General features: G+C 40.9%; 3 protein-coding genes across 7 annotated transcripts; all 3 read right to left on the bottom strand.

Annotated features, from left to right (window-relative positions):
• Nucleotides 1–156: 156 nt before the first annotated feature.
• On the bottom strand, nt 157–1,490 carry LOC135632960 (uncharacterized). The gene is made up of 5 exons (XM_065141886.1): nt 1,260–1,490; nt 925–1,190; nt 759–852; nt 574–685; nt 157–509 (listed from the first exon to the last, which is right to left on the bottom strand). The coding sequence occupies exons 1-5, from the start codon at nt 1,393–1,395 to the stop codon at nt 380–382; spliced, it is 738 nt and encodes a 245-aa protein (XP_064997958.1). The 5' UTR covers nt 1,396–1,490; the 3' UTR covers nt 157–379.
• Nucleotides 1,491–2,187: 697 nt separating this feature from the next.
• LOC135632961 (uncharacterized) lies at nt 2,188–4,584 on the bottom strand. 3 transcript variants are annotated; one of them, XM_065141887.1, is made up of 2 exons: nt 4,123–4,584; nt 2,188–2,940 (listed from the first exon to the last, which is right to left on the bottom strand). In XM_065141887.1, exon 2 carries the CDS (start codon nt 2,916–2,918, stop codon nt 2,403–2,405), a length of 516 nt encoding a protein of 171 aa, XP_064997959.1. In that variant the 5' UTR covers nt 2,919–2,940; nt 4,123–4,584; the 3' UTR covers nt 2,188–2,402. The 3 variants fall into 3 exon arrangements, with proteins under 3 accessions (XP_064997959.1, XP_064997960.1, XP_064997961.1); XM_065141888.1 differs by having other exon boundaries at nt 4,476–4,584; XM_065141889.1 differs by having other exon boundaries at nt 4,421–4,576.
• Nucleotides 4,585–6,890: 2,306 nt separating this feature from the next.
• On the bottom strand, nt 6,891–13,760 carry LOC135633537 (uncharacterized). 3 transcript variants are annotated; one of them, XM_065143092.1, is made up of 7 exons: nt 13,151–13,760; nt 12,959–13,032; nt 12,733–12,874; nt 9,769–9,861; nt 9,566–9,688; nt 9,107–9,366; nt 6,891–7,394 (listed from the first exon to the last, which is right to left on the bottom strand). In XM_065143092.1, exons 1-7 carry the CDS (start codon nt 13,347–13,349, stop codon nt 7,284–7,286), a joined length of 1,002 nt encoding a protein of 333 aa, XP_064999164.1. In that variant the 5' UTR covers nt 13,350–13,760; the 3' UTR covers nt 6,891–7,283. The 3 variants fall into 3 exon arrangements, with proteins under 3 accessions (XP_064999164.1, XP_064999163.1, XP_064999166.1); XM_065143091.1 differs by having other exon boundaries at nt 9,769–9,867; nt 13,151–13,750; XM_065143094.1 differs by having other exon boundaries at nt 9,769–9,867; nt 12,959–13,024; nt 13,151–13,327.
• Nucleotides 13,761–14,172: the final 412 nt, after the last annotated feature.

Raw genomic sequence — 14,172 nt, 5'->3', positions numbered from 1 at the left:
CAATGTTTGCTCGGGGACAGCGTCCTTCTCCGAATTGCAACCTTGATAGATAGATCGATGCTGCGATCCAGATTGCCAAGTCTTGGAACTAGCAAACCATAATTCTCCTAATTTCATCTCAACACTCACTCTGTAATATTATGCTGAATACAATCATTACCACAAGACGAAGAAGATCAGAGTCACATTCAACAAATGAGCCACAACACAAAACATGTGCACTCGAAAAAGACACGACTCGTCACTGACAACCATATGCTCGACCCTCTTCTCCCCTTCACACACCTATTCAATGGCCACAGCCCAGCAATGATTGATGCAGAGATTCCTAGAATCCTTCCGGCAGTGGCTGCTACGTATACAAGTTAGTGAATCGAAGTCAAGCTCTCAGGTCCATCTCCTGCGTCCATGCGCCCTTCTCTTGGACGTGAATGTGCCAGTAGGTCTGTGCCACTGCATCTGGATCCAGGGATGTTGTCTCTTGCCCTCCTTTTGATGATCCATGGATTCTGCAAGGAGTTAGCACAGATGAGTCATGGCTTAAGTAGCTTCTCCTGTGCAGGAACCACTGACCTTGGTGCACCGACCACCCCATCGATGATTACATGCGCGATGTGGATGCCAGATGATTGGAACTCTCTTGCGAGGCACTGCGACAATCCCCTCAGAGCAAACTTCCCACAACCTGTAGCATCATTATCGGCATCACAGAGGAGTACATACAAAGGATAGAGATGTAGTGGACAAACAGTCTTTACTTAGTTCACAGTAGCCTGCAAAGCCACGAATGGACGCCGAAGAACCAGTGAAGATTATGGTGCCTCGACCCCTCTCCAGCATCCCGGGAATCACCTGCAACACAGATCAAACTTTGCCGTGCATGATGGAGGTAGAAGCATGGATGAGCTGTTGGTGCACGCTCACCTGCTGGGCGCAGTGGAAAGCCCCGACGGCGGACTCCGCGAGGGAGCGTACGAAGGACTCGACGGCGACGTCGGTGAATCTCGTGGGCTGGCACGTCGCGTGGAGCGCCTCGCATGCCGTGTAGGCGAGCACCTCGACGGAGCCGAGCGAGAGCACGCCCTCGAAGGCCTCGCGCACCGACTTGGGGTCCGCGCAGTCGATGCGGATGGCGAACACCTGGGCCTTGGCTTCCCGGGCGATCTCGTCGGCCAACCAAGATAGTTTACCTGCAGAGAGAGATGAAGATGAGGGAGAAGCACAAGGTCATGCGGAAGAGAGGAGGAAAGCTCGCTTGCCGAGATCCCGGGCGAGAATGGCGACGGAGTAGCCCTCATGAGCAAACTTCCTGGCGACGGAGCGGCCGAGCCTGGGGCCGACGCCGACGATGGCGGCGATGCCTCTTGGGGAAGCTGAGCTTGACATCGGCCGCATATTAGTTGGCTGACATGAGGAGGAAGCTTCACGCTTATGCTTGCGCAGGAGAGATGGGGAGAGGTGACGGATCAGCTGTCTGTGGAGACATGAATATATAGGCAAATTGCATCTATCTATATATACACATAATTATGATTGATTAACCATTTGATTATCGATTGGAACTTTAAATGAATTAATACCTTTCAAAACATTATATTATAAGAACAATATAAATAACAGTGTTTATTTTTAACTCAAATTAACCAATATTAATCAATACGAAGATATTGAAACCTAATCTGTTTATATGCATTGTTCGGAGAAGAGACACGTATGACTCACGTGTGCCGCTCTTGGTGTCGTGGTGGCCCATCGAGTCGGTGTCGACTTTACCTGAGTGTTGGTTGGTCGGAAAGGAAGAGCAATCAGGAATAAAGGATGTGACGCAGCCCAGATGCGATCTAATCGACGAGATTTCGGTCGAATCGAGTCACTCAACCTTATCCCGATCCCACAACCGCGATGAACTTTTGCTATAGTTGATTTAGGGAGAGCTGCATGAGAGTGTGCTCATTGTTCAGCCCCATGCATTTTGGTTTGAGAACAAGTGGTTCAGCTTCCGCAGGCATACGCGGTCTGCTGTGCAAGCATCTCTTCTCTCTTGCATGGGACCAGACTTTGTTTGCATGCATGCAAAAAAATGATGAGAACCCTAATCAGAATTGCCACCAGAATCTAGATTTGACACTTCAGTGTAGAATGATCAGAAAGAAAAATATTGAATCAAGTGGATGGGATACAGCTTAATCTTTAATGACATCTACACACAACTGATTGATTAAATATCATTTAATATAAAAGACTAAAAATCTCAGTTTTGGATACAAAAGCTCATCTTATCTCTCAAGATTATGAAACATGTAAATTGTGGGAAAGAAAAATGAGAGAGAAACACATAGGAAAAGAGGAAGAGCAGAGGAAGAGATGTTCTTTCTTTGCAAGGCAATAGAAGCTAACAGCATTCAAGGACTGTGATCTATACTTAGACGAATCTTCAGTGAACAAGAGCCACAAGGAATGAGAACTGAAGCTGGCTTTGAATCAACAGATAAATGCACACTCTCCATATCCAATAAAATGCCCATCTCTCTGAGCTCCAATGAGGTGATTGAGAAATAGTCACCGCATCTACATTCGTAGAAGAGCTCCTGCAGATCACCGACGGTCTTAACAGACATATCCCCCAATTCAACTTCATTGGCCGGAATCTCCAGTTCCAGCCTCGAAGCTTGCAACTCCTTGTTATAGTTTGCCCTAGACTTGGAATCCGAAAGGACTTCCCATGCCTTTTGCACCTCTAGGAAATCTAGCTCATGATGATCCCTAGATGCATCATATTTCTTGTGCAGCTTATCAGGATGAGAATTTAGAAGGGCGGATTTGTAACTTACTTTGATCTCATCATAACTCGCATCTTCTTTGACTGACAAGACCTCATAATATGTCTTTTGGAAGAAGATTTTGCCGGTAAGAGACATGGCTAAAGCTTATTCTACAAACCTAACAGCGCATACAGAAAAAGGATTTATCACAATGAATGACATGAAAACCTAAATAAATGATATAAATCAGGATAATAAATGTGAATATAAATCAGCATAATCAATGTGATAGTAAAATAAATTATTTAACAAACTCCCATAGTAAACATCTAGTAAAAAAGTTATAAGTTGGTTTCATGGGGGTTAGCATTGTTCTTCATCATGTTCACTATAGAATCTTTTGAAAATTCTTGGTTTTCAGGATTAAACAGAGGTCTCATCCAAAATAAAAGAAAACAGATGGTAGAAGGGAAGGAAACAAACAAATATGGAGAAAGAAAAAAATGACATCACCAAAATGGAATGTGGTATGCTTACAATCCAAATGGAAGTAGATTTCAACAATCCATAAACAAATATTATGAGTCAGTTTGTCAACTCCAACTGCTCATAAGTAGCTCATAATCATCTTGAAAATCTTAAAAATGCATAATATAACCTAAGTTCCAGCCATGTCAATCTTGCATACAATATATACATGTTTCATGTCTTCCAACAGAAACTAACCCCAAGTTTGAGCAATGACAATCTTGCTTATTTACATCAAAGTTTCATGCGTCTGAATTGAGGCAAACAAGTGTGATTAGTTTTCAGTCAAAACATTGGACATCTCAAAGAGATCAACAAGCCTAAAGACGAGTTTAAAACCAATCATCAAGCTCAAGTTCAAAAAATTCCTAGCTAGTAAACTAGTCTAAAGCAGACTTCATAATGCAGCACAACATACGAGAACCAAGTGGTGAAGAATGACCATGTTTGGCCAGCCCCACATTCCAAGAATCGTTTACTCATCTATAGGTCCTTAATTTGATCTAACTGGCCATGAAACTACCAAGTTAAAGACTTAACTAAGACAAAGATCTAAATGGCCGCTTCACCTCTGCATCATTTGCTTACACTGGAGCAGTTCATAGGCTAAAGTAGCTTATGTAGGACTGTTGCAACAACAAAGATATTCCACAAAATCAGAATGTAATAAACAAGGTCACAATAAAACAGCTCCATTTCTACGTTCAAACACGCCTCAAGAAAAATTGGCTATTCTCATCCGAACCACCATATGTTCAAATATTCAAGCATGTATGTTTCTAAGTATCAGTATCAATACACAAGCATTTCTTTCAAGAGTGACCAAGATTACCGCCTAAGCGCCTGGGCTATCGCCTGGACTGCATTCATACAATTACTATGTCAGTTGTTTGGGGATCCCCAGCTTTACAGCTCAAGGGTTCAGAAACGTGATTCATGATCAGCCACTCACTAAGAAAAGATCAAGAAAAAGTTTAGAAAGGCCAATTTTTGGGGAAATTAGGGCACAGAACTGCGGCTCGGTGCATGGACGTGTCGAATATTTAGAACCGTGAAAGGGCTTCAACTCGGCCGCTCCAAATTCCGGCATCCAATAGATCAAAGAAAGCCGAAAAAGATAAGATGTAAACCGTAGAATGCAAGACACCCGCGGCGGGTTATTGCTCGCTCATGCCAACAACTCACCAACCCGTTCCGCCTCCGCCGCCGCCGCCGCCACAGCACGAAAGCCGCCCGGGCGACGGTTGGTTGATTACCGGGAACGGAGAACACTAGGGCAACAACGGCAACAACGGGTGCGTTGGGGGCGTCCACTAACCGTTTGTTACATGGGTTAACGGGTCCAGACCCGTTAACCCATCATTTAATAAAACCTCAACAGTTGGCTCGCCACAAATCACATATACGTCCTTAATATTCTGTGTTCTTCATATTTGCCCCTTCAAATTAAAATAAAATACGAATAAATATTACACTTAGGAAACCAGAAACATGCATCTCTCCTTTCCCGTAGATTATTAGATATTAGAGCATAGAGATTAAAAAACTTTAATCAACAATACTATCTGATAAGGCATGTTTTGCCTCCGGGACATGTCATATGCCATAAGCCACATCAAAACTCATACCCCCAAGACACTGTTCGACACGCCTGGTCCTAGCAATCCCGGGACGACAACGCCCCACACGTCGAGCCAGAATCCGTACTAATATCGTGCTGTGTCCACCACGCTAATCCACGTACGATCGATCCTCTCATAACAGTATAAAGACCTTTATCCCGACCTCCAAAAGGAGAAAAAAAAAAAAAAACTACTGATTTGCTCGTCGAATGGGCCAAAATCGGGGATCACCCGACGAAGGCCATTTTTGCAGGAAGGCAACAACCTCGGGAGTCGCAGACCAACGCCCCCATGATGAGTCATCGACCAACCCACCCCTCGACTCGAGGATCTAGTTGGCTTGACAACCAGCTCAACCGACAGAAGGCTCCCGACATTGACCTGTGGACCAAGCCGTGCTGGCTCATCAGCCACGGCACATTCGTTTCTCAACACTACCCTTTTCCCGACACTACCCTTTAAAATCATTAAAATACATTTGGACTCAAAGAATATAACCCTATTGCTCAGTAAAATTAATTTCTCATAGATTCACACAAAGTAGGCTGATGAGTGGATAGATGTGAAGGTTGATATATTAAAATATGAGATAAATGGATAGAATAGCATGACCTGTTGAGGATCCTACTGAATCAAGGAAGAGGACATAATGGACCCAACTTGGAACCCTGCACCAGCTTTTAGACACTGAGTGGATCGATCCTCTCACAACAGTATAAAGACCTTTATCCCGACCTCCAAAAAGAGAAAAAAAAAAAAAAAACTACTGATTTGCTCGTCGAATGGGCCAAAATCGGGGATCACCCGACGAAAGCCATTTTTGCAGGAAGGCAACAACCTCGGGAGTCGCAGACCAACGCCCCCATGATGAGTCATCGACCAACCCACCCCTCGACTCGAGGATCTAGTTGGCTTGACAACCAGCTCAACCGACAGAAGGCTCCCGACATTGACCTGTGGACCAAGCCGTGCTGGCTCATCAGCCACGGCACATTCGTTTCTCAACACTACCCTTTTCCCGACACTACCCTTTAAAATCATTAAAATACATTTGGACTCAAAGAATATAACCCTATTGCTCAGTAAAATTAATTTCTCATAGATTCACACAAAGTAGGCTGATGAGTGGATAGATGTGAAGGTTGATATATTAAAATATGAGATAAATGGATAGAATAGCATGACCTGTTGAGGATCCTACTGAATCAAGGAAGAGGACATAATGGACCCAACTTGGAACCCTGCACCAGCTTTTAGACACTGAGTGGATCGATCCTCTCACAACAGTATAAAGACCTTTATCCCGACCTCCAAAAAGAGAAAAAAAAAAAAAACTACTGATTTGCTCGTCGAATGGGCCAAAATCGGGGATCACCCGACGAAAGCCATTTTTGCAGGAAGGCAACAACCTCAGGAGTCGCAGACCAACGCCCCCATGATGAGTCATCGACCAACCCACCCCTCGACTCGAGGATCTAGTTGGCTTGACAACCAGCTCAACCGACAGAAGGCTCCCGACATTGACCTGTGGACCAAGCCGTGCTGGCTCATCAGCCACGGCACATTCGTTTCTCAACACTACCCTTTTCCCGACACTACCCTTTAAAATCATTAAAATACATTTGGACTCAAAGAATATAACCCTATTGCTCAGTAAAATTAATTTCTCATAGATTCACACCAAGTAGGCTGATGAGTGGATAGATGTGAAGGTTGATATATTAAAATATGAGATAAATGGATAGAATAGCATGACCTGCTGAGGATCCTACTGAATCAAGGAAGAGGACATAATGGACCCAACTTGGAACCCTGCACCAGCTTTTAGATGATTGCAGGTCTAGAATTGCCTCCATAACGATCAAATCCACAGCTTACTCCCAGATCAAAATGTGTTACCGTGAAACCAAACAAATCTGTATCAAGCAGGAAGATGGAATACTCAGAGAGGTTTACAGCTCTCTTAATTGTTGGCCAATATTGTACCTCGATAAAGCTATGACATAAATATTCAATCACAAGTACCTTCTGGAACATTTAAATTAGCTATCATCGATGTTCTTCATTGATAACTCACTAGTTTGCAACTCGAGAAGAATTTAATTGAGCTAAAAATCAAGTTCTCTCAAACCAATTAGATGCCTCTCTCAAATGTAGAAGCTGACATAAAGAATACTATAGATAGATAGATAGATAGATAGATGGGTAGATATATTATGTCATAGAAAAATGGTGGCAGCAGGATGAAATTGTCAGACGGTTTAGATGACATGGTGAATGCAGGCAGCCAATGTTGCTATCTTGCCATATAGATCTGAAACATTTCCTTTTCTGGGTATTAGTGCAGCATTAAGGAAGGAGATGGTGCTAGTTATGCACCCACAACACCTGACATCCATGGCACGACTATGGGTGCATCGGGGTGTTTCTTCCTGTAAGATTTGGAATACTTATCTTTGAAGTTCAACCGAGGTTTTTCGGCCTGCATTCAAAGAGACAAAATAAGCAGCTTGAGATTAGGAAACAGGAAGATTTGCATGTCGGTAAAGACATAAATCTTAGCGGAAAAGGAACCAGTAACATGTCAAATTGATTAAGCGTTTAGAACCTTAATATATAGTTTCTTCCTAGCTGCACCTGTAACAAATAAGCAACAACACCTAACTACAAGATTACAGTTGTTTCCATTGAAATGGCAGCAGAGAGTCCATTAGTGAAAGAAAAAAATAGTAGGTTTTCCGAAATTAAACAAGAGACATTTGATACAAGTACAAATTATTTGGCAAAGACAAGGAAAAGTCAGAGCCAAAATTTCAATCAAATTTAGCTAGCATGGTTATCCGGCCACCAAAAACCATGGAAAATAATAGAAAACAAAAATGGCAGTAATATCTACAGGCTCTGCATAACAAGGGATTTTACAACATAACGAGTGAGAATAGTCATTTTGAATATACTGATCAAACATTCTTAAATATTAGGTCTATTCCATTTATGAATAGAAAAAAACTGTAATATCCTCAACTAGTCCAACATAGGATGTGAGCAGCAATTGGACAACATAGATGTATCCATTCCCAAAGAACAACTTATGAGTAGCACTTGAAAACAAAATAATAGAAAACAAAAATGGCAGTAATATCTACAGGCTCTGCATAACAAGGGTTTTTACAACATAACGAGTGAGAATAGTCATTTTGAATATACTGATCAAACATTCTTAAATATTAGGTCTATTCCATTTATGAATAGAAAAAAACTGTAATATCCTCAACTAGTCCAACATAGGATGTGAGCAGCAATTGGACAACATAGATGTATCCATTCCCAAAGAACAACTTATGAGTAGCACTTGAAAACAAAATTTACTTGGTTCAGGCTTTAATCTCAATAAATATGATATTAAAGGTATTAACCATCTATATGGTGTCGACCACAATGGAATTACTGCCTGACCTCACAAATTGAAAGGGAACTATCGGGCAACACAACTACTGTGGGTTTGAAGGAGAGGAATGTGTTAAAAGCCAGTTACTTGTGCATGAGATATGGGATGCCATGTGGATGGTGTATAAACCATTAACCACCAGCAAAGGGAAATAATTTTGGAGACACCATATAGTTTTGAGCATAAATGGGAAATGCGTCAACAAAGGGTTCACATTGTATGTAGCAAGATGGGAAATTCCTCGAGATCACAAGAAAAATTAGTCAGTTTTGATCAGGATGTAAAACTTTGGAGTGGAGGAAATTGACATCCTACTAGTCACATTGGAACAAGTTTTGAATGGTTTGGTACAACAGACCCAACTGACTGATTAACCAATAAATTGGATATAAAAGTTTTGAATCATATGGATAAGGACCATTTTACAAAAGTTATTAGGATAGTAGGAACTAAGATTACAATGTAAATTCTGCTTTGCTCATCCTCATTAAGCAATTGACATATGCCATTTTATAAAGTAAGCCATAAAATTTTCAGTCACCAGTTTATTGTGTCAAATTTTGACAGGATTCTTGCGTTGGTTTTCTCTCATATTTCCTATTTTGTGATTCTGATTCCTTGTCCTAACAAGAAATGCGAAAAGGTGACATGAATCTGCATTTCACTAGAGGAAGAATCTTAAATTCAGCAGCAAATTAATATGGCTAATATAGAAGGTAATCATGCTAAAATAAATAAAACAGAACCTGCTTCAGCCAGCACTCCTGATGTTTGTGTTCATATATATCTGGTGAATAGCACCCAAACTCTGATGGGCAGTAAACCCAAATATTGCACTTCTTTTCCCCTGGCTTTGGATGTTTGGCCTGATCTAAGCAAGCCTGACAACAATCAGCAGCGCTGTCTTTATGGTGGGTAAGCCCCCATCTAACAGCAGCTCCATCATAATCAGTATGAAGCTCAGCATGGCATTCAGGAGGCAGTGGTCGACCAGGAATTATCTCCTCTGCAGAAGGGTGCATTAAGAGGCTTTTAAAAATAAAACAAAGCAGCGGTAAATTGAAAGCAGCAGAAAACAAATATGAGCTCATCAAATTTGTAATATTTATTTACAGAGCAAAAGTAGATGCCTGACAGAGTTGAATCATTGAAGATAATATGGAAAGATAATAAGACTATAGACTCCAGCTGGCCAATATAGTTACCAAGTTCCTGCTCATCTTTAGGTTTATCATTGTGTTCAGTGTGAATAACATCAGCTGGAATCCAGAGCCCAATTCCTTCCAAGAGCATAAGCCAATTAGACTCCAACACTCTTTTCAACATCTCTGCAAAACCATGGTCACATTTTGAAAAAAATATAGAACAGTATATTAAAATTCATAATTATCCAACAGAGGCAACATACTTGCTTCCTGGTAAGAGATGCTTGAATCTATATTTGATTTTGAAGTTGTCACCCTTCTAACTTCTTCTAGTTTCTCAATTCGCCATAAGTCCACTGTTTCTGCTCAGAATAGGTGACATATTAAATTACAAATGCATCACAGTTGCAACAAGTAGACAAGCAGATGTAGCACATCAAAATTTCATATTCCTATGTTGTTCAGGCTACAGCAATGTCAACAGTTATCCATTCTTGTCTCGTATTCCTATTCTAATACAACTCTAGAAGAAATGTAATCCATATGCAATATCTTTGCACGCAAAATCAGCCAGCCGGCTAACACATACAATTGACTCCATGATATAATTAAAGGTCAAAATACTCAAACATACAACTGGTTAATTTGAAATATTCTATTGATAGAAAGGATATGGTTTAAGTAATGTGGATACCAAGGAAAAACATTATGTGGATTAAGTTTTAAGTTCCTTGAGAAGCTTGATGTTATGTATTTATATTAGGTTGACAGTAATAACGTGCTTGTTATACTCGGCAAAAGCATAACACTCTAATCTAGCAAATATCTGTTAAGCAGTGGTAGAAGTTAGAATAAAATTGATAGCTAGAGGTGATTCAGATACCTAGTCATTTTCACAAGACCACTATCATCCATCATTGTGATAACTGTATCCAAACCTTGGTTTTTGTGAATGCAGTACAAGTAAGAAGTCAAGCAGGATTATCGAGGCTATATCGAGTTATGTAATAATCATAGGAAGAATGTGATGGAGGAACCAGATTGGCCAATACTTCCAAGGGAGAGTACAGAGTCTCAAGCTTCACTTATCTGGCATATCACTTGGAATAAGCAAGGAGATAGCTACATTTATATGCAGTACAGCTTGGTACATTTATATTCAATAAGGCCTCCCCATACGGTCTAGTGGACTGATATTATAACCCAACAAGTAATATAAGGCTTACATGCTCTATCTTCCATTTAATTTTGATCCCAAAGGGAGGACTATAGATGGACTACCTACAAGCAATAAACTTCAAGATTTTGGGCATATCAAATAGGCTTAAAATTAGTATGGTGATTGTGATGACAAACTAATATATGGTCACAGATTGTCTTGAGCATATTCTGGAGTTGCTACATTACATTAATGTTGTTTAGACTTGGATGCTTAAGCTGCTAGAAGGTTACTCTTAAGAAATCAAGTGCATGGAGACCTAATTGGATTGATCATATAACTAAAGAGATTCTTAGACATATTGTTTATCTCAGGAAGGACTGGTTGCTTTGTGTGGAATTCAGTAATCATATAGCCCAGTTGGATTGGTGGAAAAGGAAAACCTTGTTCTAGGTCTAGAGGGCTCCTGTGATCATTCATTCCTTTGTGTATTCCTAGCTGTTTAGCAATCACACTCAGATTTCAAATGTCACACTTGATCAAATTATAAAATATATAGGATCTATCTTTGGGAAATAAATGGTGAACATGAAGGACCTCCATTTAATTGGATGGAGACAAGTTAAATTTTGCCATATGGTCAACATTTTTATCCACAATTATGATAATTGTAATCATAACCTATCAATTATGGTTGCACAAGCAACTGTGTCATTTATCAATAATTTCATATTCATTTACCAAATAAATTAGTTCTTTCCAGACTTTAAAAAAAAGTATAGATGATTGAATAGCAAAAAGTGAAAATAGTTTAAATTACAAACAAAATTTTTTTGTACTTGTATTATTCTATCCTTCTCCTTTTTATCTCTCTTTATCATTCTCTTTTTCTAAATAAAAACAGTTGACATACTTTATGCTGAAATGGCATCTGCATGGTGTGCATTGGTGTAATAAACTATGAGAGACTGTCAGCCGTTAGCGACACAGGTTGTGTTGAAGAGACTGTAAAACTTGTTTAGTTAATGGTACCTTCTTTACTGCAGAAATATGTTCACTTGCAAGGTCATCAGAAAGATTCTTAGTAGGCTAGGCAGATGCATTACCCAGGGCAAGGATCCTTGGGTTGTTGATATGCTCTTAACTAAATATTATACTTGGGTTGGTGCAAATGAATCAGTTAATTTGTTTGGTACATAGGGTTAGGATATTTTGATCATCCTAACTCATCAGCTATGCATTTAATTATTTTGAGACCAAAGCGGTAAAGAACATGAAAGAGCAAAAATTCTGTTATTGTACAGTGTTCTCATTGTTTGAGATTTTATGGAATAAATCTTCTGGAATCCAATATGGACTCTATATTTAGGTTGTGTTCTATGAAAATGAATAAAAGTTATGTGATTGCATTCCCATGGTTTCTTGGGTAGTGTACCAAGAATTGACATAACATGAATAGATATGGAGAACTAAGACCACAGTTACAAGCGCCGCAGGACAGTCCCAGTAAATATGCCAAAAAGCAAAACTGAAGTTATAGCCTATTTGGATGCTGATTAAAACCTTTACATGGACAAAGTAATGCTTGGAAAACTATGCGAAAAGCAGACTGCACAAAGCTTTATGTGTGTTCATGCAAAGAAGTATTCATATATGCTGCTAAGGGGATTCAGATCAACATCTTGTTGTAGCTTAATAAGATGATTAATATTAACTAAAGTAGATGAGATAGTTTTTGGAGTCGTCAACATCTACCAAAGACAAATCTTTGATCCTACACACAGTGCAGATATAGAACAGATGAAAGGACTTATTTGATTTGGTAAAATCCAAAGGACTTTCACAATTAGAATTTACAATGAAGGACCTAACCATATAAAGTTAGATCCCAGTCAAAATCTAAGACTGAAGTGGAATACGATGCTTCAAAATGCAAACAATCAATCGCTCAAGATTATGGTTTTTTGGTTCACTTGACCATTAAATTCTCTATTTTGATGAACAAATAACCAAATCAAGATGTTCACGAGAAAAAGATTTGACCCAATCAAATGAAAGAATCACCCACCTCGTTGTTTTGTCACATTGGTGTCAACATTGTCACCTTGCAACCTCTGCAGAATCTCATTCGCCAGCTTCTGCTTCACATTTTGCGGCAACTTCAATCCCCTCTTCTGTTCTCTGGACAACTCCTTACTCAGTTTCCTCACCTATTCTCACCCAGAAAACAGGCCAATCAAAGACCCAAACCCAAAAACTGAGACAAAGGCAATAAATTGCACCAACGCGCTTACCGCTCTAACGAGCTCCACAGACTCCGCTTCTCTTCGCACCCTAATCGATTCTTCTATCCTCTCAACCTGATCCACTAGAAAATTTCCATAAAGCAGCAGAAGTATCGATTAGCCAAATGCAAAGAAGCCCCAAAACAAATCGGCCTCTCGAACTGCCAAACGGTTTAAGCGAGAAAGGAGCCATCTTTGTACCGGAAAAAAGATTCCCGTTGAACCCATACGAGGGAAAGAGGAAGAACGAGGTGTCGAAAGATCGGAGCACGAGGAGCGCCGCGATGAGGTTGACGCAGCAAGCCACGACGGTGATCCGCTTAAAAGACCAGCAGCCAGACTTGCCGCGGCCCCTCCCCCACCCTCGCCATCCCTCCACCTTCGCCTTCACCGCCCTCATGACATCGTATCTTCGCTGCCCTCCTCGGCAGGTTCCGAGCGTTGGTCGATCAGATCCTATTCCCGCCAATGGAGAGGGATCTGGGAACAATGGGAGGTGCGGAGTAAGGATGGCGGCGGTGACGGGACCGCAGTGGGCCTTATTGTCGTCGTCGGAAGAAGCTCGCGAGCAGTTCGCGCTTTGCTTTTAGACCGTCGAACGGAGGCCCGGCTTTGGACGTGCGACCGACGGAAAATAGAGTTCCTACGCAGCGGTGAGCGTGGTGGCCGAAATGTGCTCCGGGAAATATAAATCAGCTGCTTGGAGTCGGACACGATCTACCTCCATCCCATCCATAGGAGGTCCTTCCTGGCGGGTCCCACTGTACCGTATTGAGAAACTGTGATTTGTGTTTCACTTGTGTGCAGGAAATCCTGGACCCGACCTGGCCCGATGAGGGGTTTCTTGACACCGCTTCCGATAATGAGGCGGGTAGGATGAGCTGCCCGAGACATGAATCCGTCTCCTTTATTTTGGGACAAAGAATTATACAAAATTACTTATTCATCTAAATTTCAGTTTCATATATATATATATATATATATATATATATATATATATATATATATATATTGTCATTATGGTTTATTTATCATGGTATCAGGCTATCGGCCTTGTTAGAACCATTGTAGATGGGCCCACCAAAAGTTATGTCTTGGGTTTGATATTGGACTTGGGGGTTGACTAAAACTTCTGTCTCTTCGGATTTGTAGATTGCCCCACCAGTTCAAGCTTTCACTGCCAATCAATAGCCGCGGCGTGTCTCCGAATCCCGGCACTCGTC

The sequence above is a fragment of the Musa acuminata genome, chromosome BXJ3-3, assembly GCF_036884655.1.
Source record: "Musa acuminata AAA Group cultivar baxijiao chromosome BXJ3-3, Cavendish_Baxijiao_AAA, whole genome shotgun sequence".
In the NCBI taxonomy this organism is placed as follows: Eukaryota; Viridiplantae; Streptophyta; class Magnoliopsida; order Zingiberales; family Musaceae; genus Musa; species Musa acuminata.
Note: the sequence above shows the minus strand (reverse complement) of the source record. Positions and strands in the feature narration are given on the sequence as shown.